This window comes from Dendrobates tinctorius, unplaced genomic scaffold (genome assembly GCF_039654945.1).
Source record: "Dendrobates tinctorius isolate UK_male_01 unplaced genomic scaffold, ASM3965494v1 ptg000147l, whole genome shotgun sequence".
Lineage (NCBI taxonomy): Eukaryota > Metazoa > Chordata > Amphibia > Anura > Dendrobatidae > Dendrobates > Dendrobates tinctorius.
In genome coordinates, this window is record NW_027361814.1 from 21,799,262 (window position 1) to 21,823,832 (window position 24,571).

At 44.0% G+C, this 24,571-nt stretch overlaps 1 protein-coding gene across 6 annotated transcripts in view; it reads right to left on the reverse strand.

Moving 5' to 3' along the window:
* The window catches only part of LOC141049777 (heparan sulfate glucosamine 3-O-sulfotransferase 1-like), a 287,725-nt gene that overhangs the window by 227,209 nt on the left and 35,945 nt on the right, over window positions 1-24,571 (reverse strand). For 2 of the 6 annotated variants that reach the window (XM_073546522.1, XM_073546527.1), the window contains exon 2: window positions 2,267-2,300. The exons of 2 other annotated variants lie outside the window; for them this stretch is intronic. In XM_073546522.1, coding sequence (XP_073402623.1) covers window positions 2,267-2,300 — 34 coding nt within the window. Of the gene's footprint in view, window positions 1-1,030; window positions 1,605-2,266; window positions 2,301-24,571 lie in introns of those variants that run through there. 2 more of the 6 variants (XM_073546526.1, XM_073546524.1) reach the window with 2 other exon arrangements.

The window sequence follows — 24,571 nt, forward strand, 5'->3', positions numbered from 1 at the left end:
CCCTGATCCAAATACACAGAGGGAAGTTTTTTTTTTTTTTTAAACTAGTTCTGTTAAAATATTTCAATGGGGGGGTGTAACTAAAATCCCACATATTGGGCAAAGTTTGAAAAAAAAAAAGTACAATATGTTACTGTCTTGTGGGACATGTAACAGTTTATGCTGCGGAATATTTTGTTGCACAGATGGGATACATTTTGCCATATATTTTTTTTTCACTTTTTTTAAATCTCCATAGAAACAACAAGGTTTACACATGACCCCATCAAAGCTCCCCCCTTCCAACCCCCCCCCAACTATATTTTGCATACATATCAAAGTCAAAATGATAAAGGCATCGCTAGATATAACTGTATTTAATGCACTACAAACACTACATATCATCATTTACTGTGTATAATAATTTGATCGCCGATTCCAATCCAATTCTGATAATATCTGAATGGAGGCTGCACATTGTCTCCCCACTTCCTATCCCCTTTCCGGTCACCTACCATTATTAATATGTATGTGTTTGATATAAATAAATTAGGATTGGGAGCCCAACTAGGGAAAGAAACTACGAGAACTTGGGTAATATATTAGATTTTAAAAGTAAGAAATGTACTGTCTAGTGACCATAATACTGTACTCTTCTTATCCCAGTGGCGTACCATCATTCCCATCACTGAACATCTTATCTCTGCCCTTAGCTATAGGTTTCATCTGTTTTTACAGGTGCCCTAGAGAGAAGTTTACCAATGCCAGGTGCCCTGAATATTACACTATGAATATGTCACTATGAGAACACTATACAGATTTTGGTATACCATATGCATGCTGTACTATGCAATACTCCAAAGATGCGACTGCAGGAAGTGGAGTTCCCATACAAGACCCTGGAGAGGGGGGACAAGATTCAGAAACCCTCATACAGTCCTACAGAACAATAAGGAACAGACAACCATAAATATTGACATTAACTTAAGATACAATGTAAACAAAGAAACACAAGTGATACAAAGTAAGGCTGTCTAGGAGAGTACTGTACCTCTGATGGTGCCATGTAGAGGGAGCAGGGTTCTGATTTACAAATTGCCCACAGATTTTTTTTTTTTTCCAGAGAGACAGCAGAAATCAGACCACAGATCAAGAGCTGGACAAACTGTTGGGATATCAGTCCCTGTCCTCTTCCACTGCTCCACAGCAATGCATTCCCAGCAGCCTTCTCATGACTTTTTTTTTTTTTAATCAGTCCCTGGTGACCAGATTACAAGAAAATAGCAAGATCTTGAATGGAATCATGCAAAAAAGAAGCAGCACCAGCCAAATCACTTCTTGCTTTCTCCACTGAATTCATCATCTCCTTCCTCTGCTCCTTGCAAGCTTACAGGGAAAAGTGGCAGCAGCAGCAGCAGCAGCAGCACACTCAGCTCCTGGATTTTACCAGGGCAATTGGAGCTGTTAACCAGTTCAGCTGGAGTTGTGATGTATTGCAATGCCTGATTGGAGAAACCAGGACCTCCTTATTGGTCCATCAGCATTGTTTTCTTATTGGTGACAAGATACTTAGCCGGCTTGTTTGCTATGTGAGCATGTCCTAGGTAGATGAAAGTCTGGTAGTTGCCTGCAGGTAGGAGATATGTGCTGCTCTGGCTGCCCAGTGGTTTTGGGGAGGGGGTTGGCTACATCATTTATAGCAGGCTGGCTTTATTAAAAATGTATTCCGTCAAAGAGAAAGGTCTGAAATGTTTGACTTTGATGGCAGATGCAGACCTGGCTTATTTCAAGCGCAACATCGACCATCGACGGATAATTCTCGGCGTTGTACGTAAATAAAGACAATAATCGGTGATCTTACTTGTTTTTCTGCTTGTTTCACTGTTTATATTTGTAGTATCCACATATTGTATTATAGGCTTTGCTCATATTTGCAACCAATTTTTGATATACAATAACAAAATTATATTGTTCGCTAGACAAATTGATGAAAAAAAATATATTCCTTTCTGGTAAGCCATTAAAGGTATCATTCCGAGAATACTTCTGTCGTGGTTGGGCGGAAAAGTATTTACAACAACCAATTTTTAGAATGGCTCCTAGCTTGAAATATCTCACCGTTTTCTACATGCCTTTACTATGCCGATCTATCAGCCTCTATGATTGTCCTCCTTTATAATAATCATTATATATCTATAGCGCGCGCCAACATATTCTGCAACACTTTGCAATTGAGCGGGGGAACATAAACAAGACATTACAAAGTAACACATAGTTCAACACTTACCGGAGGAGTGAGGGTTCTGCTCGCACCCCAAAATCTATAAAGAAATAGGGGGACACAAAAGGTAGAAAGTGCTTGTCATGGATGGTCCAGCCATCATTCTAATAAATAGAGCATCTGTCATCAGTGTCGGCTGACACAAGGAGAGGTTTTAATACTAGAGACAGGATAGGACCTGTCCCGATTGGGTGCACCTTGCCATGATGGGAGGGCTTTTACGCTTTTTTGATCAAAATAGTGTTAACTAAGTACCCGTGTTATTTACATGTACTATTACTATTTACTACAGGGTATATGCTCTTTTTATTTGTGTGAACGTGCTCTTACACAGTGCATGTATACCAACTTATGCACGGGCTCGTTTCTTTGGTTTTCCTTTATATTTTTAGCATTCACATATTTTAAGGAAAGCTTTATTCAGATTTCCAACTATTTTTTTTGTAATTGCTCATGGCTACTGTTTTATGCATAGATTTTCTAAAGACCTATGAGCCGCAATGGTTGTACTCCTTTACATCTATTATACTTCTCTGTAAACTGCAGAATGTAGGATAGCATGTAATAGAGGACAAATGACAGCAGGATGAAAATAGAAAGGGTTTAAAGGCAACCTGATAACTAATAGATGCTGCCGAAAAGGCGAGCAGTTTATATCAAACACTCGTTGTAACATGTCTGACAGGTATGTTTTATTCTGAAATGCTGTAATTATACTTATACATGTGTATACATACCCCCCCGAAGAAGCCGACGCGTTACGCGTGTTGGGGTTAGCTGCATCCCCCCAGGTTGTGTATGGGCATATAGAATGATAGAGTTGGAAGGGACCTCCTGGGCCATCTGGTCCAACCCCCTGCTCAAAGCAGGATTCGATAAATCATCCCAGACAGATGTCTGTCCAGCCTCTGTTTGAAGACTTCTATTGAAGGAGAACTCACCACTAGTGTTGAGCATTCCGATACCGCAAGTATCGGGTATCGGCCGATACTTGCTGTATCGGAATTCCGATACCGACTTCCGATATTTTTTCAATATCGGAATTCGGCATCGGAATCGGAAGTTCAAAGTTGATTGACAGACTGACGTCATCATGATGCGCGGTGTGTGCGCATCATGATGCGCCGTCATTTCGGGCCTTCCGGGGGTCTCTGCCGGCCTGCCGGGGGGCTGTGCCGGCCTGCCGGGTGGCTGTGTGGACTGCCCGGGGTCTGTACCGGCCTGCCGGGGGGCTGTGCCGGCCTGCCGGTGGTCTGTGCACCCTGTGGGGGTCTGTACCGGCCTGCCGGGGGGCTGTGCCGGCCTGCCGGTGGTCTGTGCACCCTGTGGGGGTCTGTACCGGCCTGCCGGGGGGCTGTGCTGGCCTGCCGGGGGGCTGTGCTGATGTCCGGGGGTCTGTGCAAGCATCGTCCGATGGGACTACAAGTCCCATCGGGCGATGCCTGCTACCATGACAGTGATTGACACATTAGCCAATGATGGGACAGTAGTAGTCCCATCATCCGGCTAATGTGTTAAATGCTAAAAAAAAAAAAAAAAAAAAAAAATACTACATACATACTACATATATACTACATACATACTACATACATGCTACATACATACTACATGCATGCTACATACATACTACATGCTACATACATACTACATGCATGCTACATACATACTACATGCATGCTACATACATACTACATGCTACATACATACTACATATATACTACATACATGCTACATACATATTGCATGCTACATACATACTACATACATACTACATACATGCTACATACATGCTACATGCATGCTACATGCATGCTACATACTACATGCTACATACATACCACATACATACTACATATATACTACATGCATGCTACATACATACTGCATGCTACATACATACTACATACATACTACATACATGCTACATACATACTACATGCATGCTACATACATACTACATGCATGCTACATACATACTACATGCATGCTACATACATACTACATGCTACATACATACTACATATATACTACATACATGCTACATACATACTGCATGCTACATACATACTACATACATACTACATGCATGCTACATACATACTACATGCATGCTACATACATACTACATGCATGCTACATACATACTACATGCATGCTACATACATACTACATGCATGCTACATACATACTACATGCATGCTACATACATACTACATGCATGCTACATACATACTACATGCTACATACATACTACATGCTACATACATACTACATATATACTACATACATGCTACATACATACTGCATGCTACATACATACTGCATGCTACATACATACTACATACATACTACATACATGCTACATACATACTACATGCATGCTACATACATACTACATGCATGCTACATGCATGCTACATACTACATGCTACATACATACCACATACATACTACATATATACTACATGCATGCTACATACATACTACATGCTACATACATACCACATACATACTACATACATGCTACATACTACATACATACTACATACATACTACATGCATGCTACATACATACTACATGCATGCTACATACATACTACATGCCACATACATACCACATACATACTACATACATACTACATACATACTACATGCTACATACATACTACATATATACTACATGCTACATACATACCATATACATGCTACATACATACTACATACATACTACATGCTACATACATACTACATATATACTACATGCATGCTACATACATACTACATGCTACATACATACCACATACATACTACATACATGCTACATACATACTACATGCATGCTACATACATACTACATATATACTACATGCATGCTACATACATACTACATGCTACATGCATGCTACATACATACTACATACATACTACATGCTACATACATACCACATACATACAATACATTCATACAATACATACATAGACATACAGTACATATAACATAGAGTAACATACTTACCAATACTTGTCACATTGTTCCCCGAAGCCATTGTCTTTTCCGGAATAAATATTAACATAACAAACCACAAAAATACTCACCCACGATCCGAAGCAGTCCACGAGTGTGTCCCACGACGATCTTGGGTAGAGAACGGCAGCATCAGATGATGCTGCCGTTCTCTACGGGCTGCAGGAATCCAATGACGGAAGGTAGGTATCCTTCCGCACTGTATTCCTCCGCCACTTAAAAAAAAAAAGTCCCTAGTCTCACTTTATGCCATTGCTGCGTGGGAAATTCCCACACAGCAATGGCATAAAGTGAGACTAGGGACTTTTTTTTTTTTTTTTAAGTGGCGGAGGAATACAGTGCGGAAGGATACCTACCTTCCGTCATTGGAATCCTGCAGCCCGTAGAGAACGGCAGCAACAGCTGATGCTGCAGTTCTCTACCCAAGATCGTCGTGGGACACACTCGTGGACTGCTTCGGATCGTGGGTGAGTATTTTTGTGGTTTGTTATGTTAATATTTATTCCGGAAAAGACAATGGCTTCGGGGAACAATGTGACAAGTATTGGTAAGTATGTTACTCTATGTTATATGTACTGTATGTCTATGTATGTATTGTATGAATGTATTGTATGTATGTAGTATATATGTGGTATGTATGTAGCATGTAGTATGTATGTAGCATGCATGTAGCATGCAGTATGTATGTAGCATGCATGTAGTATATATGTAGTATGTATGTAGCATGTAGTATGTATGTAGTATGTATGTAGCATGCATGTAGTATATATGTAGCATGCATGTAGTATATATGTAGTATGTATGTAGCATGTAGTATGTAGCATGCATGTAGTATATATGTAGTATGTATGTAGCATGTAGTATGTATGTAGCATGCATGTAGTATGTATGTAGCATGCATGTAGTATGTATATGGTATGTATGTAGCATGTAGTATGTATGTAGCATGCATGTAGTATATATGTGTTATGTATGTGGTATGTATGTAGCATGCATGTAGCATGCATGTAGTATGTATGTAGTATGTATGTAGTATATATGTAGTATGTATGTAGCATGTAGTATGTATGTAGCATGCATGTAGTATATATGTAGTATGTATGTAGCATGTAGTATGTATGTAGCATGCATGTAGTATATATGTAGTATGTAGCATGTAGTATGTATGTAGCATGCATGTAGTATATATGTAGTATGTAGCATGTAGTATGTATGTAGCATGCATGTAGTATATATGTGTTATGTATGTAGCATGTAGCATGCATGTAGCATGCATGTAGTATGTATGTAGTATATATGTGGTATGTATGTAGCATGCAGTATGTATGTAGCATGCATGTAGTATATATGTAGTATGTATGTTGCATGTAGTATGAATGTAGCATGTATGTAGTATGTAGTATGAATGTAGCATGTATGTAGTATGCATGTTGTATGTATGTAGCATGTAATTTTTTTTTTTTTTTACATTTAACACATTAGCCGGATGATGGGACTACTACTGTCCCATCATTGGCTAATGTGTCAATCACTGTCATGGTAGCAGGCATCGCCTGATGGGACTTGTAGTCCCATCGGACGATGCCTGCACAGACCCCCGGAGCCTGCACAGCCCCCCGGCAGGCCGGCACAGCCCCCCGGAGCCTGCACAGACCACCGGCAGGCCGGCACAGACCACCGGAGCCTGCACAGACCCCCTGGCAGGCCGGCACAGCCCCCCGAAAGGCCCGTACAGACCCCAGAGAGGCTGTACAAGGGCAGGAAAGGGTTTTTCTTATTCCGATACCGGAAGTCCCATAGACTTGAATGGGACTTCCGGTATCGGAATCGGCGATACCGATACTTTTTTTAAAGATCGGCCGATACCATCCGATACGATACTTTGAAGTATCGGACGGTATCGCTCAACTCTACTCACCACCTCTTGTGGCAGCCTGTTCTACTCATTGATCACCCTAACTGTCAAAGTTTTTTCTAATATCTAATCCGTGTCTCGTCCCATTCAGTTTCATCCCATTGCTTCTAGTCTTTCCTTGTGCAAATGAGAATAAAGATCATCCATATACAATGTGACAGCCCTTGAGATATTTGTAGACAGCTATTAAGTCTCCTCTCAGTCTTCTCTCTTGCAAGCTAAACATTCCCAAATCCTGCAACCTTTCCTCATAAGACTGGGTTTGCAGGCCAGTCACCATTCTGGTCGCTCTTTTCTGAACTTGCTCCAGTTTGTTGATGTCTTTCTTAAAATGTGCGCCCAAAACTGGACACAGTATTCCAGATGAGGTCTGACCAAAGAGGAGTAGAGGGCAATAATGACTTCACGTGATCTAGACTGTATGCTTCTGTTAATACATCCTAGAATTGCATTTGCCTTTTTTGCTGCTGCATCACACTGTTTACTCATATTCAGTCTGTGATCTATTAGTATACCCTAGTCTTTTTCACATGTGCTGTTGCTTAGCCCTATTCCTCCCATTCTGTAATATGCTTTTTTCATTTTTTGTACAGTTCATGTATTGATTTGACATCTTTGTTTGTTCCATTTATATTATACTATGATTAAGTTTGGTCTTATACAAGTTTTTTTGTGACAGGCTTGGATTTATTAAATTGTTTAAGATCTTCCTTGTGACTTAGAGCACTGTTTATATAGTAAATTGCTCCCGTTATGCACTAACCTTTCTTCCCCTCAATATCTCCACTCAGTCCATAATATTTTGTGCGATAACAATGTTGGTTTACTTGCACTATTTATTGAGGAAATTATTTTCCCTTTATATACTTGATGATTATGGCTTAGAATATTTATTTACCATCAGATCTTTGGACAGATATATTATAATGACTGATTTGTATCTATTTTGGGGGAATCCCATGTACCTCCGGTGATGTGGCACTCGTTGACATCTCTCCCTGTTTTAAGATTAATTTTATATTTGAACATTTCAATAAAAAAAATATTTTTATAAATCTACACGCTTTCTGCTTGCATTTTCTGTTGGGAAACATACACATATGGCAGATTTGGGACTTGTCACATGTGCAGCAGGGGCAGACATATCACTGGTTCATCTGGTGAAGATGGATGGGGGCCTGGAGGTAGAGGGAGGCCCGCCAACATTGGTGACTATTTCAGCTGGATATGTAGATGCACATTAACGCATTACTTGCCAAATTAGCAATTTTCATTATTTTTTTTTTTTAAATGACAGATTTTTAATGATTTGGGTCCTAATGAATCAGAAACTTAATTTGCCAAATTTTTACAAGTACGGATTTTTCAGAAAAGGGCGTCCAAATTTTCGGACATTGGCAGAAATTGATAGCAAAAACTCAGAAAAGATAGAACTTATTCAACTTTATTTTTTTGCATTTTTATATGCACTTTTTTTCAAAATATTATATTACAAAATTCTCCAAATAACTCAGGGGAATGGAATACAGCAAAACACTTAGCATGAAAGGTGTGAGGTAGCGCTGTCATTGAAGTAGGGGATACTCGCTTGCAACCACAAAAATCACATCCGACACAAGTTTTCCAAAAACCAAAACAGTCCATGCGGTTTATTCACACCTCATAAGCCACAACAACAACAGAAAGCTCACTTAACAGCATTACCAGCATAGCATCCATTACAGAGTTTGCCTCTGTTAGCAATGTCCAGCATACTCAGGCTCTTCAGCCTCATCATTATCTCACCCACATCAGGGTTTCCTCATGGCTGTTGCTCCACGCTGCAGACATCCACTCTCTCCTCTGGGACTCTCAGACACTGGCAGCCATTACACACAGCCACTCCACAGGTGGTTAGCCAGGAGATGTGTTGTGAGTTCATTTTCCCCTTCATCACTGAGGCCCGGGGAACTCCCTCTTCTGGTAAGGAAAGGTAGTGAGCCTGATTATCAGACACCTGAGACTAATGATGATGACTGGCTGAGTGGAGTCACAGACTGGATATAAGGCTGCCTCTCCCATTGTGCCCTGCGGGTGATTTCTTTGTGGACTCCTAGGACACCAGTCTGATTCCTGCTCTCTTAAAGCTAAGTTTTTTGCTTTGCCTGTTGCATTTGTGTTTAGTTTTTGTTTTCCTTTTCTGGATTCTGCCATTCCCTGCTGGGGTGAGCTGAATCTCCTTTTGCCTGCAGCTCTGTCTTCAGTATATGCCTGAGTACTGACATAGCTTTTTGAAGCCTAGCATCTTCAGGGCATTTTTCACTGTCAGTCTGTTGGCTCTTATTTTCATAGGGTTTTTCACGGATTGCAGACAGCAGCCTTTCTGTCCTTTTCTATATAGTTTGGGCCCCGTCTTTGCTCAGCCTATCTTTCTGTCTGTGTTTGTGTTTTCATCTTGCTTCACCGTCATTATTTGTGGGGGGCTGCCTATTGCTTTGGGGTCTGCTCTGGGGCAGTTTAGATTTCCCCTTTCTTTCTTTAGGCCTATTTATATCTCCGGCCATGATCGAGGGGTCTAGGGCATCGTAGGAACCCCCCACGGCTACTGCTAGTTGTGTTGATAAGTTCAGGGGTCTGCAATCCGATAGCTGCCAACTTCTCTGGTTTTCTGGACTTAGCTAGCTTTTCTGTTTTTGCCTCCTACGGTGACTCAATCATAAAAGAATCACCCGCCGAACCGCAGATCCTAGGGTACTCAATAGCAGGAAAGAATTGTAAAAAAAAAAAAAAAAAGTGTGTATATTTTTTCCTCTATCTCTGAGGCCGTAGGGGGATTTTTTTTTTCTCTCAATGGAGATAAAGCAATTGTCTGATCATGTGGAGCAGCTCGCTGAGGAAGTGCGGGGAATTTCCACCTACCTTGCTCATTCACATGCTGCTGAACCAAAAGATTCCTACACCTGATGTATTTTTTGGGGATCGATCTAAATTTTTGAATTTCAAAAATAATTGTAAACTATTTTTTGCCTTGAAGCCTAACTCGTCAGGGAGCTCCGCGCAGCAGGTTAAAATTGTCATCTCTTTGCTGCGTGGCGATCCCCAGGATTGGGCGTTTTCTTGGAAACCAGATGATCCTATTCTGACTAATGTGAATGCATTCTTTCAAGCCTTGGGGTTGTTGTATGACGAACCTAATGCCATTGATCAGGCTGAAAAGACCCTGCTGGCATTGAACCAGGGTCGAGATTCTGCAGAATTGTACTGTCAAAAATTCCGAAAGTGGGCGGTACTTACTACCTGGAATGATAATGCCTTGGCTGCTCTCTTTTGGAAGGGTTTGTCAGAAGCCATAAAAGATACTATGGTGGGATTTCCTGTTCCCTCTGGTCTGGACGATTCTATGTCATTAGCCATTCAGGTTGATCGGCGTTTGCACGAACGCAAAACTGCACGAGAGGTGTTTCCAACTGTTGAACAAATGTCTGAACCTATGCAATGTGATAGAGTTTTGTCCAGAGAGCAGCGTCAGGAGTTCAGAAGGCGCAATAAGTTGTGTTTTTTCTGTGGAGATGCCTCGCATATTATTTCTGTCTGTCCTAAATGAGAGAAACGCTTTGCACACACGTTTTCTGTTGGTGGTGTTCAACCTAAGTTTCTTCTTGCTATTACTCTGATCTGCTCCCTGTCCACATTTTCCGCCAAGGCTTTTGTGGATTCGGGGGCAGCCCTAAATCTAATGGACTTGGATTTTGCTAAACGTTGTGGATTTCCTATGACACCTCTGCAGACGCCCATCCCTTTGAGGGGGATTGATGCTACTCCTTTGGCTAAAAATAAACCTCAGTTTTGGACCCAGGTGGTAATGCAGGTCACCCCAAACCATCAAGAAAATTGCAGGTTTTTGGTGTTGCATAATCTGCATGATACTATTGTTCTGGGGTTTCCCTGGTTACAAATTCATAATCCAGTTTTGAATTGGAAATCTGTGTCTGTGGTGAGTTGGGTTGTCGGTGTGCCTTTAATGAGGCTCCGGTGTTTTCCACCTCTCCCCAGTCGCATGATGTTCCTGATTATTTGGTGGACTTTTATGATGTATTCAGTGAGAATGAGTCTGCGTCTCTGCCTCCTCATAGGAGTTATGACTGTGCAATTGAGCTGAGCCCGGGGTGTAAATTTCCCAAGGGTCGGCTCTTCAATTTATCTGTACCCGAGCACGAGGCTATGCGATCCTATATTAAGGAGGCGTTGGAGAAGGGTCACATTAGAAAATCCTTGTCACCCTTAGGTGCCGTTTTTTTTTTTTGTAGCCAAAAAGGATCGTGCCCTCAACAAAATTACTGTTAAATATCAGTATCCGTTACCCCTGATTTCGGATCTATTCTCCAGAGTTAAAGGTGCTTGCTGGTTTACCAAGCTTGACCTCAGGGGGGCGTATAATCTTATTCGCATTAAGCATGGGGATGAATGGAAGACGGCGTTTAATACTCCGGAGGGACATTTTGAGTACCTGGTGATGCCTTTTGGGCTCACTAATGCCCCTTCTGTCTTCCAGTGTTTCATGAACGATATTTTCCGAGATTTTGTCGATAAATTTTTGATTATCTATCTGGATGATATCTTGATTTTCTCCAAGGATTGGGATTCTCATGTGGAACATATTCGGACTGTGTTCCGGATCTTGAGGGGGAATTTCCTGTATGTCAAAGGATCTAAATGCCTTTTTGGAGTACAGAGGATTTCTTTTTTGGGATTTTTTTTGTCTCCGTCAACTATTGAAATGGACCCGGCCAAGGTACAGGCCATTTACGATTGGGTTCAGCCCACTTCTTTGAAGGCCCTCCAGAAGTTTTTGGGTTTTGCTAATTTTTATCGGAAATTTATAGCAAAATTTTCTAGTATTGCCAATCCATTAACTGATTTGACTAAGAAGGGTGCTGATGTGTTGAATTGGTCTCCGGAGGCTGTTTCTTCCTTTCAGGAGCTGAAGCGAAGATTCACCTCCGCCCCGGTGTTGCGGCAACCTGATGTCTCACTTCCGTTCCAGGTAGAGGTGGATGCTTCTGAGATTGGTGCAGGAGCTGTTTTGTCCCAAAAGGATCCTGTAACATCTAAAATGAATCCCTGTGCTTTCTTTTCCCAAAAGTTCTCTCCATCTGAACGTAACTATGATGTGGGGAATCGGGAACTGTTGGCCATGAAATGGGCATTTGAGGAGTGGAGACATTGGTTGGAGGGAGCTAAGCATCAAGTCGTGGTCCTCACCGACCACAAAAATTTGATTTATCTAGAGTCGGCTAAGCGCTTGAATCCTAGACAGGCTAGGTGGGCCTTGTTTTTTACACGTTTTGATTTTGTGGTTTCTTTTCTTCCTGGAACTAAGAATGTCAAGGCAGACGCCCTCTCTAGGAGCTTCTTTGCTGATTCTCCTGTGGTGACCAAGCCTGCTACCATCTTAGGCGAAGGGGTAGTTCTTTCTGCCATCTCGCCCGATTTGAGACGTGCTCTGGAAGAGTTCCAGGAGGACAAACCTGAGCATTGTCCCAGTGGAAAGTTGTATGTTCCTGACCAGTGGAAGAAGAGAGTGATGTCCGAAGTGCATTGCTCTGCTTTGGCTGGTCATCCAGGTATTTTTGGTACTAGAGATCTGGTGAGTCGGTCTTTTTGGCGGCCCTCCTTGTCTCGTGATGTCAGGAATTTTGTGCAGTCCTGTGGGACGTGCTCCCGGTCTAAATCGTGTTCTCGCTCTAGTGGGTTGTTGATGCCTTTGCCTGTCCCCAAGAGGCCATGGACCCATATTTCAATGGATTTCATCTCTGATATGCCTGTCTCTCAAAGGATGACTGTTATTTGGGTGATTTGTGATAGGTTCTCTAAGATGGTTCATCTTGTACCACTGCCTAAGTTGCCATCTTCCTCTGAGTTGGTGCCCCTGTTTTTGCAACAGGTGGTTCACTTGCACGGGATTCCTGAGAACATTGTATCTGACAGAGGAGTTCAGTTTGTGTCTAGATTTTGGAGGACTTTCTGTTCCAAGCTGGGAATTCAGTTGTCCTTCTCCTCTGCTTTTCACCCTCAGACCAATGGGCAGACAGAGAGAACAAACCAGACCTTGGAGTCATATTTGAGATGTTTTATTTCCGCTGATCAGGATGATTGGGTTTCATTTTTGCCCTTGGCCGAATTTGCTTTAAATAATAGAGCTAGTTCTGCCACTTTGATGTCACCTTTTTTTTGTAACTTTGGGTTTCATCCTCGATTTTCTTCAGGGCAGGTGGAGCCGTCTGCCTGCCCAAGTGTTGACACTGTGGTGGAGAGAATGCACCAGATCTGGGACCAAGTGGTGGATAAGTTATCTCTCTCCCAGGAAAAGGCCCAGCGGTTTTCCAACCGACATAGGACTATTGGTCCCCAGTTTAAGGTTGGTGATATGGTGTGGTTATCATCAAAAAATATTGCTATGAAGGTGGCTTCTCCTAAGTTTAAGCCTAGATTTATTGGACCTTACAAGATTTTGGAGATTATTAATCCGGTCTCTTTTCGTTTGGCTCTTCCTGTCACATTTAAAATCCATAATGTGTTCCATAAGTCATAGAATCATAGAATCATAGAATCGTAGAGTTGGAAGGGACCTCCTGGGCCATCTGGTCCAACCCCCTGCTCAAAGCAGGATTCGCTAAATCATCCCAGTCAGATGTCTGTCCAGCCTCTGTTTGAAGACTTCCATTGAAGGAGAACTCACCACTTCTCGTGGCAGCCTGTTCCACTCATTGATCACTCTAACTGTCAAAAAGTTTTTTCTAATATCTAATCTGTGTCTCCTCCCATTCAGTTTCATCCCATTGCTTCTAGTCTTTCCTTGTGCAAATGAGAATAAAGTTGATCCTTCTACAATGTGACAGCCCTTTAGATATTTGTAGACAGCTATTAAGTCTCCTCTCAGTCTTCTCTTTTGCAAACTAAACATTCCCAAATCCTGCAACCTTTCCTCATAAGACAGGGTTTGCAGACCGGTCACCATTCTGGTCGCTCTTTTCTGAACTTGCTCCAGTTTGTTGATGTCTTTTTTAAAATGTGGTGCCCAAAACTGGACACAATATTCCAGATGAGGTCTGACCAAAGAGGAGTAGAGGGAAATAATGACTTCACGTGATCTAGACTGTATGCTTCTGTTAATACATCCTAGAATTGCATTTGCCTTTTTTGCTGCTGCATCACACTGTTGACTCATATTCAGTCTGTGATCTATTAGTATACCCAAGTCTTTTTCACATGTGCTGTCACTTAGCCCTATTCCTCCCATTCTATATATGCTTTTTCCATTTTTATTGCCCAGATGTAATACTTTGCATTTCTCCCTGTTAAAAACCATTCTGTTAGTTGCTGCCCACTTCTCCAGTTTATTTAAATCTTTTTGAATCCTCTCTCTCTCTTCTCTAGTATTAGCTATCCCTCCTAGCTTTGTGTCATCAGCAAATTTAATCAGTTTACCCTCAATTCCTTCATCTAAATCGTTGATAAAGATGTTGAACAATACAGGGCCCAGGACAGAGCCCTGTGGTACCCCACTTGAGACATTCTTCCAACTGGATGTGCAGCCATTTACGACCACTCTTTGGGTCCGATCACTAAGCCAGTTATGAATCCACCTAACAGTTGCCTTGTCCATTCCATACTTAGTCATTTTTTCAATAAGGATTGTATGAGAGACTTTGTCAAATGCTTTGCTGAAGTCAAGATATACTATATCTACAGCATTTCCTTGATCCACCCAATCAGTGATACCGTCATAGAAGGAAATTAAGTTAGTCTGACATGACTTATTAGTTACAAACCCATGCTGACTGTTTAATCACTTCATTCTTATCCAGGTATTGACATACATGTTGTTTAATAATTTGTTCAAAGATCTTTCCTGGTATAGAAGTCTTTGTTGAAGAGGTTTGTTGAACCTGTTGTTCCGGGGGTGGCGCCTCCAGACCCTGTATTGGTTGAAGGTAACGTGGAATATGTGTTAGAGAAAGTACTGGATTCTCGTCTGGCTAGATGGAGACTCCAGTATTTGGTTAAGTGGAAGGGTTATGGTCAGGAGGATAATTCCTGGGTCTCTGCCTCTGATGTTCATGCCAAAAGATTGGTGCGTGCCTTTCATCGGGCACACCCTGATCGCCCTGGTGGCGTGGTTGAGGGTTCGGTGACCCCCTCCTCAAGGGGGAAGTACTGTTGTGAGTTCATTTTCCCCTTCATCACTGAGGCCCGGGGAACTCCCTCTTCTGGTAAGGAAAGGTAGTGAGCCTGATTATCAGACACCTGAGACTAATGATGATGACTGGCTGAGTGGAGTCACAGACTGGATATAAGGCTGCCTCTCCCATTGTGCCCTGCGGGTGATTTCTTTGTGGACTCCTAGGACACCAGTCTGATTCCTGCTCTCTTAAAGCTAAGTTTTTTGCTTTGCCTGTTGCATTTGTGTTTAGTTTTTGTTTTCCTTTTCTGGATTCTGCCATTCCCTGCTGGGGTGAGCTGAATCTCCTTTTGCCTGCAGCTCTGTCTTCAGTATATGCCTGAGTACTGACATAGCTTTTTGAAGCCTAGCATCTTCAGGGCATTTTTCACTGTCAGTCTGTTGGCTCTTATTTTCATAGGGTTTTTCACGGATTGCAGACAGCAGCCTTTCTGTCCTTTTCTATATAGTTTGGGCCCCGTCTTTGCTCAGCCTATCTTTCTGTCTGTGTTTGTGTTTTCATCTTGCTTCACCGTCATTATTTGTGGGGGGCTGCCTATTGCTTTGGGGTCTGCTCTGGGGCAGTTTAGATTTCCCCTTTCTTTCTTTAGACCTATTTATATCTCCGGCTGTGATCGAGGGGTCTAGGGCATCGTAGGAACCCCGCACGGCTACTGCTAGTTGTGTTGATAAGTTCAGGGGTCTGCAATCCGATAGCTGCCAACTTCTCTGGTTTTCTGGACTTAGCTAGCTTTTCTGTTTTTGCCTCCTACGGTGACTCAATCATAACAGAGATGCTTCTCCTAGCAGGACCTTCCACACTGGACCAACCAGGTCCCAGCATTTACTCATTGTGACTCACCCTGGCCACATTATATTGTTCATAGCCACGCCCACGGGTCACATGACTGACCTCATCACAGGTCCTTCAGGCATTTTCACACTCTTTTACAATAGTGCTTTAAACAGACCCCTTGGGTGGGTTTGTAGGTAACCAGGCCCTCCCAACTCTCTAGCTACCTGCAGACTTCTCCCTAACACGTAGAAATGACATCTCAGCAGTATCACTGCTGGTCAATACACGCATCAGTCTCCATCTCAAGACCACCCATCTTGAGATATATAACGGTCCTTCATGGTTCTGCCATTCATTCGTTCTCTTGGGACATCCACACAGCGCCCCCTAGTGGACACAGTGGTTACTACACCACATACCTCCCCCCTCTGTTCAAACTTGTGGGGTTGAACACACATTTGTTGTGAGCTCATTTTCTCATTCACCTTTGATGTTCGATGAACTCCCTCCGCTGGTGAAAGGAGGTGGTGAAACTGATTTGGATGGGAGAAACCTGTCACCTGAACAGGTGGATTGCGATTGGACATCCGGAATCTCTGAGTGGATATAAGGCAGCTGACGCCCTGTAGGGTTGCTGGTGTTCTATTTGCTCTGAGCTCTTGCCTCCAGTTCAGTTCCTGTCTTCTAAAGCTAAGTTTTGCTCTGTTATTGTTCCATGAGATTTTGTCTGATTTGCTTAGTTTTGTGTTCTGCCAGCCCCGGCTGGGGCTCTGCTGAATTTCCATTTTTGTCCCTGATCAGTTAAATCTCTTTTGCTCTGTCTTCAGAATATATTGGAGTGCTGATATAGGGATTTTGAAGTCTAGTGACTTCAGGGACGTTATTCCTATCAGACGTGTTGGGACATTTTTGGTAGGGTTTTTGCGGATTGCAGCCAGCATCTTTTCTGTCCTTTCCTATCTAGTTAGTTGGGCCCCATCGTTTGCTCTGCCTGTCTTTCTGTCTGTGTTTGTGTTTTCATCGACAATACATGTTGGGGGCTGTCTATTGCTTTGGGGTCTGCTCTGGGGCAGTTTAGATTTCCCCTTTCTTTCTTTAGGCTTATTTAGTTAACTTCTCTGGCTGTGAAGAGGCGTCTAGGACCACCGTAGGAACGCCCCACGGCTACTGTTAGTTGTTGTGAATAGGATCAGGGGTCTACAATCCGCTAGCTACCAACCTCTCCGGTTTTCTGGACTTAGCTTGCATTTTTGTTTTTTCCTCCTCCGGTGACTCATTCATAACAACATTACATCAGGCTCTCGAGACCGGGCACTCATTACACCTTGCCCCACAGGTCGAGAGAACCGTCTCCATCTATCATACAGCCTCATCTCTACGTTAGGCCTCCCCTGCCCCCAGCGGTCAGAATATCGGTCATTGGCTTTGACCATCCAGTCACGGTCTGTCTGCGTCGTCAGACACTGTCTAGTCACCACATTCCTCTCTCTGTTTGTTCCGTTCCCCGACCAGCTCCCCCAGTTGGTACGGTCATCAGTCTTACTCGGACCTACTGTCTGGCCTGAGTCTGACCCACTCAGCGTCTCACAGAAACTAATGTCTCTCAGCCTCATACGGCTCGTCGAACTGCCACTCGCTGACATTCTTCGGCCATCTGAACTGTCACTTCTTGGCGGAACACTTCGGGTCCTTACATCTTGTTAGGTTGGAGGCGGCCGCCACTTGGTATTCCGTACTTCTCTATTAATTCGCCGGCGGTCCAGCCTCAACTGCTCAATTTCTTGCAGGTACCCCACTCGATACTCCACGAGCATTTGAAAATCTCTCAGGTTTTCCACGGAACCAACCACCATGATGGGAATCCTGCCCTCTTCACTGGATACCTGGTCTTCCTCATCAGGAGGGATCCTCACCCTCACCACACCGGACATATTCACAAGGTCTTGCATTACCTTCCCGGATCTTCCAATGATTCTTCCAATCAGAGCTTTGGGTACCGGAACTACCTCTTCCCGCAAACCCAACCGATCCATAGTCTCTCTTGCTAACTCTAGGTGTTGAGCAGCTTTCATATTACTCTGCCTAACCAACTGTTTGACATGGAGACACTGCAGATGCATGTTTTCCAGGACAGCCACCTGCTTTGCTGTGTCTTCCTGGGCTGACATTATCACCAACTGCCGAGTCTCAGGTGCCCAGTGCACCTTATACGCTTTGACTGCCTCTTTGAAAGCCTCATGCACACCTTCAGCACAGGCTTCTTGCATGTCTTCTGCCACCTCAATCACAGACTGGAAGGTCGTGGTCTTGCTCTCTTCCTGACCAGGAGGCTCTGGCTTTACCACGGACACTTCCCTCACTACAGTTGCCCCTACCGGGTGACTGTCTTCTTCAGTTCTCCGTTCCTCAACTTCACGAGATCTCATCTCCTCCCGACCGTCTGCCAAGACGGGCACCGGCAGCTCCGTTCCACCACCAGTCGGACCCGGCCGCGGTTCATCACTGTCCAAGTTCTTCTCCCGCAGAAGACCACTTACAGTTTCTTTGCACTCTAAGACCTCTTTCTCGAGCTCCTCAACCCTGTGCTCGGCCCGTTGTCTCTGGACTCTTTCTCGTTTCACATGTTCTTCCATCTCTTCCCTGAGCATCTTGTTCACGTTTTGCCACGTTGACAGGTGACCTCTGAGCTCAGAGACTTCCTTCTCTAGAGCTTCTATTCTGTGCTCTTTTTCTCTCTCAAAGCCACAGTCAACCCCAGAGTCTGAGTCACGCCGATCATTCGAGTCAACCCTCCAGTTACCCTCTGACCGTGTGTCCACTCCAGTCACCTCATCTCACAGCCCACCATCTGTCTTGTCACGAGATGTCAGGTCCGTCAGTTGGGCAGATGTATTTCTTCTTCCGGACAGTTCTACCTCTGACCTGTCCACGTCAGGAGCAGTCACCGTCTCAATATCTGTTAACCCAACAGTAGAAACGTATCCAACCTCCTGCCATATGTCATCAAATGTGACAAAGTCCCGGCCCCTCTCCAAGGCACAGACCAAGTCCCGTGGTATCACGCCCCCTCGGCACACACCACACACGGGCCCCTCAAACACTACCCTGTCTACGGCATAGTTCACCATGACCCCGTGTTTACAGCAAATCCTGACGTTTTTCTAAGTCAGAGAGAAAATGAGAGGAGTTCCTGTCAGAGTCCCTGACTCTTTGAGCCCAGCCGACCCGAGACTCTTTCTCGGTGCAGCATTACAGTACACACCTGTGGCCCATCAATATCCGGAAAGAATATTCCACACTCCTCAAAACTCATACAGACACACTGCGGTTTCCCAGACATACCCACTGAGCCAACCAGTGCTGCCATTTTTCCAAACTCGGCCTCTTTCTGGACGACCACCCCGATTTGGGTCACCGCCCCCCTCTGGGACTCCACCTCTTTTTGGGTTACCACCCCAATTTGGGTCACCACCCCCTTCCGGGACTCCACCCTCTTTTGGGCTACCACCCCAATTTGGGCCACCACCTCCTTTTGGGACTTCCCCATGTCCGTTATACCTGTCTTGTCAGTCCACAGTTCATGTCTTTATAACGATACCACACAAGTCCTTGCTGGCACCACCACAGTTCCTGCTGTCACCGATCACCGCCACCACCTGCTGCTGTTCACACACAGCGGCTGGTGCCACTGCAGCTCCTGTGGTGCCATCTTGGTGGACTCGCCGATCCACCGGAAGCCGCTTGTCCCCTTCGTAACCCCGCCGAGTTACCGGAAGCCGCTTGTCACCTTCTTGACTCCCACTGCGCCACCGCAGGCTGAGTTCAGAAAAGAAGAAAAAAAAAACACCACACAAAAACTCACGTGTCCTGTCTGTGTGCTATTCAGGACGTACCATCTCCGCCTGAGACCATCCAACACACAGGGTGCACCGGGTGCTATTCAGACAGCAGCCCTCCTCCCAGGGTTTCCCAACACACCGGCCTCACCAGGTCCAGGGGCTCAGCGGGTGCTATTCATGACATAGTGTCTCCACCTGAGACTGCCCAACACTCACGCCTCACCAGGTCCAAGGTCATACCACGTGCTCCAGGGATCTAATTCTTCTCCCAGAACCTCCCAACCCTGACCCTCCAGGACCTTGCTCACTGAACCCTCCAGGTACACAGTCTTTATCACTGACCCAGGTCAGTACAACACGAACACCTGTCCATTACCTGTGTCGGCCCCACAGGTTCTCAGATACCTCTTCTCCACAGAGGCACCCTATAGCAATCACCAGTCTTTCTCACTGACCCCGGTCAGTACAACACGGTTTTCACGACCGTCACCTGCTGGCCGCGCAGGTTCTCAGACCCCTCTACCGCAGAGGTATCCTATAAGTCTTTTCCACTGACTGCAGTCAGCATATCACACGGCTTTCCATACCATCAGCCCTCCTGGCTCAGCATTGCCCTTAGCAACCGACTTTGCAGTCATCTTCCATTGCTCCTAGCAACAAGGCTACAACAATGCCCGCAGCTTTCTCCACCGCATGTGAGGTAGCGCTGTCATTGAAGTAGGGGATACTCGCTTGCAGCCACAAAAATCACATCCGGCACAGGTTTTCCATAAAACCAAAACAGTCCATGCAGTTTATTCACGCCTCATAAACCACAGCAACAACAGAAAGTTCACTTAAGTTAACAGCATTACCTGCATATCGTCCATTACAGAGTTTGCCTCTGTTAGCAATGTCCAGCATACACAGGCTCTTCAGCCTCATCATTATCTCACCCACGTCAGGGTTTCCTCATGGCTGTTGCTCCATGCTGCAGACATCCACTCTCTCCTGTGGGACTCTCAGATGCTGGCAGCCATTACACACAGCCACTCCACAGGCGGTTAGCCAGGAGATGCTTCTCCTAGTGGGACCTTCCACACTGGACCAACCGGGTCCCAGCATTTACTCGCTGTGACTCATCCTGGCCACATTATATCGTTCATAACCACGCCCACCGGGTCACATGACTCTGACCTCATCACAGGTCCTTCAGGCATTTTCACACTCTTTTACAATAGTGCTTTAAACAGACCCCCTGGGTGGGTTTGTAGGTAATCAGGACCTCCCAACTCTCTAGTTACCTGGAGACTTCTCCCTAACACGTAGAAACGACACCTCAGCAGTATCACTGCTGGTCAATACACACATCAGTCTCCATCTCAAGGCCACCCACCTTGAGATACATAACGGTCCTTCAAGGTTCTGCCATTCATTCGTTCTCTTGGGACATCCACACAGCGCCCCCTAGTGGACACAGTGGTTACTACACCACAAGGGGAACATCACACCATTTGCAAATTCTGGTTGTTTTTTTCTTACATAAAGCACACCTTCTTGGTGTAGCAATTGGCTCTATCAAATGATTACCAGGATCAAATCTGACGTCATCACTAACTCGGCCACCTAATAGTTTACTCCGTTGAGGTCCACATCGTTTTGGGGTTGATTGTGTTCTTTTGCTTAGATAGGCCAATGCAATCCTCTTCCTTACACTTAGCAGTGGCACACTTTCTTCTGGATTTGCCTTTTGATATGCCCTCCAGGTGTTGACAACGGCAATGTCTATCATTTGAGTGAAAAGGGGCCACCACCACTTTTTGGAACGGATTCTGACACGGTACAGGGAGATTTGTTTGTCTATTAAATCAACTCCCCCCATGTGGGAATTATATTCCTGAACCATCAGCGGCATTGAGATTTGGACATTTTTTTTCTGTTTTTGAGAGTACCTACGAGCTGTTGACAAATGCTCTATTGTGCTGAAGTTCGTGCCAAACGTGACAACCTTATTATCCTTCCATTTCACCACAAGAATGTTATTTGCTTTTTCAAAGCGGTAATCACAAAATCCTCTTTCCTTTTGTTTTTCAATCTCCTTGCTTGGCATAAGAGGACACTGTTTGGTGCGATTTTCTCTCATAGTGCCAGTAGCTTGGATGTTTTTGTTTTTCAGCATCACCAGAGCATCAATACTTGTAAAGAAATTGTCAAAAAATAACTTGTAACTGAATGACTTGGAATTAGGAATTACATTTGTAAGTTGTGAAATTACTCTCAAGCCTAATGGTTCTTCCTCTTTGTCAGACTGTACGGCATAAATTTGTAGAGGTAGCCATTGGAACTGCACAGACACCAAATTTTGTAGCCGAATTTTATTGGCTTACCTCGCATGTACATTTTTGTAGGGTGTTTGCCATAGTAGCGGACCATCATTTAATCTAAGGAAAGTTCCTGGTGGAATACACCAAATTTCAGGAATTCTTTCCCCAGTACTTCAAAGAACAAACTAACTTTGTACATCTTGTCAGACTTGTCAATTTTAGAATTGTAATTTAGGTGTATATATTTTTTAATTTCCTTCAAACGGTTCTTTGACATTGCTTTGTACACCAATGGAACTCCCAAATCTTGAGCTTGTTCCCAGTACATGTCCTCTTGGGGGGAGAGAATGATATCCAGACAGTAATAATATGCCTAAGAAAACTTGTAATTCTTCCTCGCTGATGGAAAAGGAGGGTTTATTTTTTTGGTTTGCATATAGCATGCTTTGGGTCAAAATAATATCCATAACATCATGGGAAAAAACTCTTCAAATACTTCATTTTTATTTTCTAAAAGGTCACAAATGCTGCTTATTTCGGACATATCCTGGTCCGCACTGCTTTCATATGTTGGTTGACATTTTTCCATTTTGGAGTTGCTGCACATTGTAATATTTCTGTTGCATTTTTTTTTCTTGCTCACAACTGGCTTTGAAGTTTGAGGGATTTCCAGACTATCTGGTAAGAAGGAAGAAATGAAACTAAAAGACCTCTGCCTGCCATATCAGTTGTAAATGATTTAGGGTTATGTATAAAAACTAGTGAATCAAACAAAAATTTCCATGTACTGTAAAAAAAACCCATCAAAAATAGATTCTAAAATGGGACGGCAATTTCACTTGAAAATAACCCTGGCCTTGGTAAATCTACATCAATGCCCTTGCATTATATACCTTCCTTCAAGTATAAACAATAGTTCTAATAACTTTGTGATCACAGAACTGTGATTTTAAATAATTTCCGCTTATGATCTTAATTTTGAAAAAAAACTCAAATAGGTGCTTTGAAAGCTCTCTGGGTGAAAGAATATTCAATTAAAAATGACAATGACATGATTTCCTGTTTTGAAAACATTCATTTTACAAACACAACACAAAAAATTGGACCTAATTATAAAATCTTAGTTGCTAGAAGCAAAAAGATTAGGCGTCCCAAAAAAAGACATTGGTAGATAATGGGTTTTTAAGCTGAAATGTATTGCGGCATAGGTGGCCCTCCAACTCCCTGTGCTGCAAAACAAGCCACAAGCTAATCAGAGGCCGGCAGCTGTCGACGACGTGTCTGTGGCATCATGCGCCATGACGGAGATGCCGAAGTCATCCATCGGATCATAGACTGGCTGCAGAGGAGGGATGCGTGTAGAATAGTGTTTTTTTTTTCTTTTTTAAATATAGTGGAGAATGGGGAACATAATATTAGGAAGGGGTCCAGGATGGAACACATGAACCTCAGGAAGGGGCCATGAAGGGGAACAATACCTCAAGGAACAGGCCAGGATGCAGCACAATAACCCCAGGAAGGGTGCATTATGGGACACAATAACCCCACGAAGGGCCAGAATGGGTCACAGTACCACAGGAAGGAGCCATGATGGTCCACAATAACCGCAGGAAAGGGGATTACGTTGGGCACAATAACTTTGGGAAGGGGCCAGGATTGGGCACAGTACCCCAGGAAGGGATCAGGATGGGTATAATAACCCCAGCCAGGTGATAGGATGGGGCACAGTACCCCAGGAAAGGACCATGATGGGGCACAAGACGCACAGGAAGGTTGACCAGGATGGGGCACAATAACTCTAAGAATGGGACCAAGATGGGCACAATAACCCCAAGAAGGTGCCAAGATAGGGCACAGTACACCAGGAAGGAGCACAATAATCCCAGGAAGGGTGACCAGGATGAGCTCAATAACCTAATGATGGGCCACAATAACCCCAGGAAGGGACCAGGATGGGACTCAATAACCCCAGGAAAGCGTCCACGATGAGGCATAATAAACCTTGGAAGGGGCCAAAATGGGGCACAGTACACCAGGATGGAGGATCAGGATGGGGCATAATAACCCCATGAAGGGGACTAGGATGAGGCACAATAACCCCAGGATGGGGCACAATCATCTCAGGATGGAGCATATTATACCAGGATGGTGTCATGATTATGCACAGGGTTCCTTCCCTGTCCTCTCAGGGTTAATTTTGTATGGCCTCCTTATGGTTTGGGAGGGATATTTT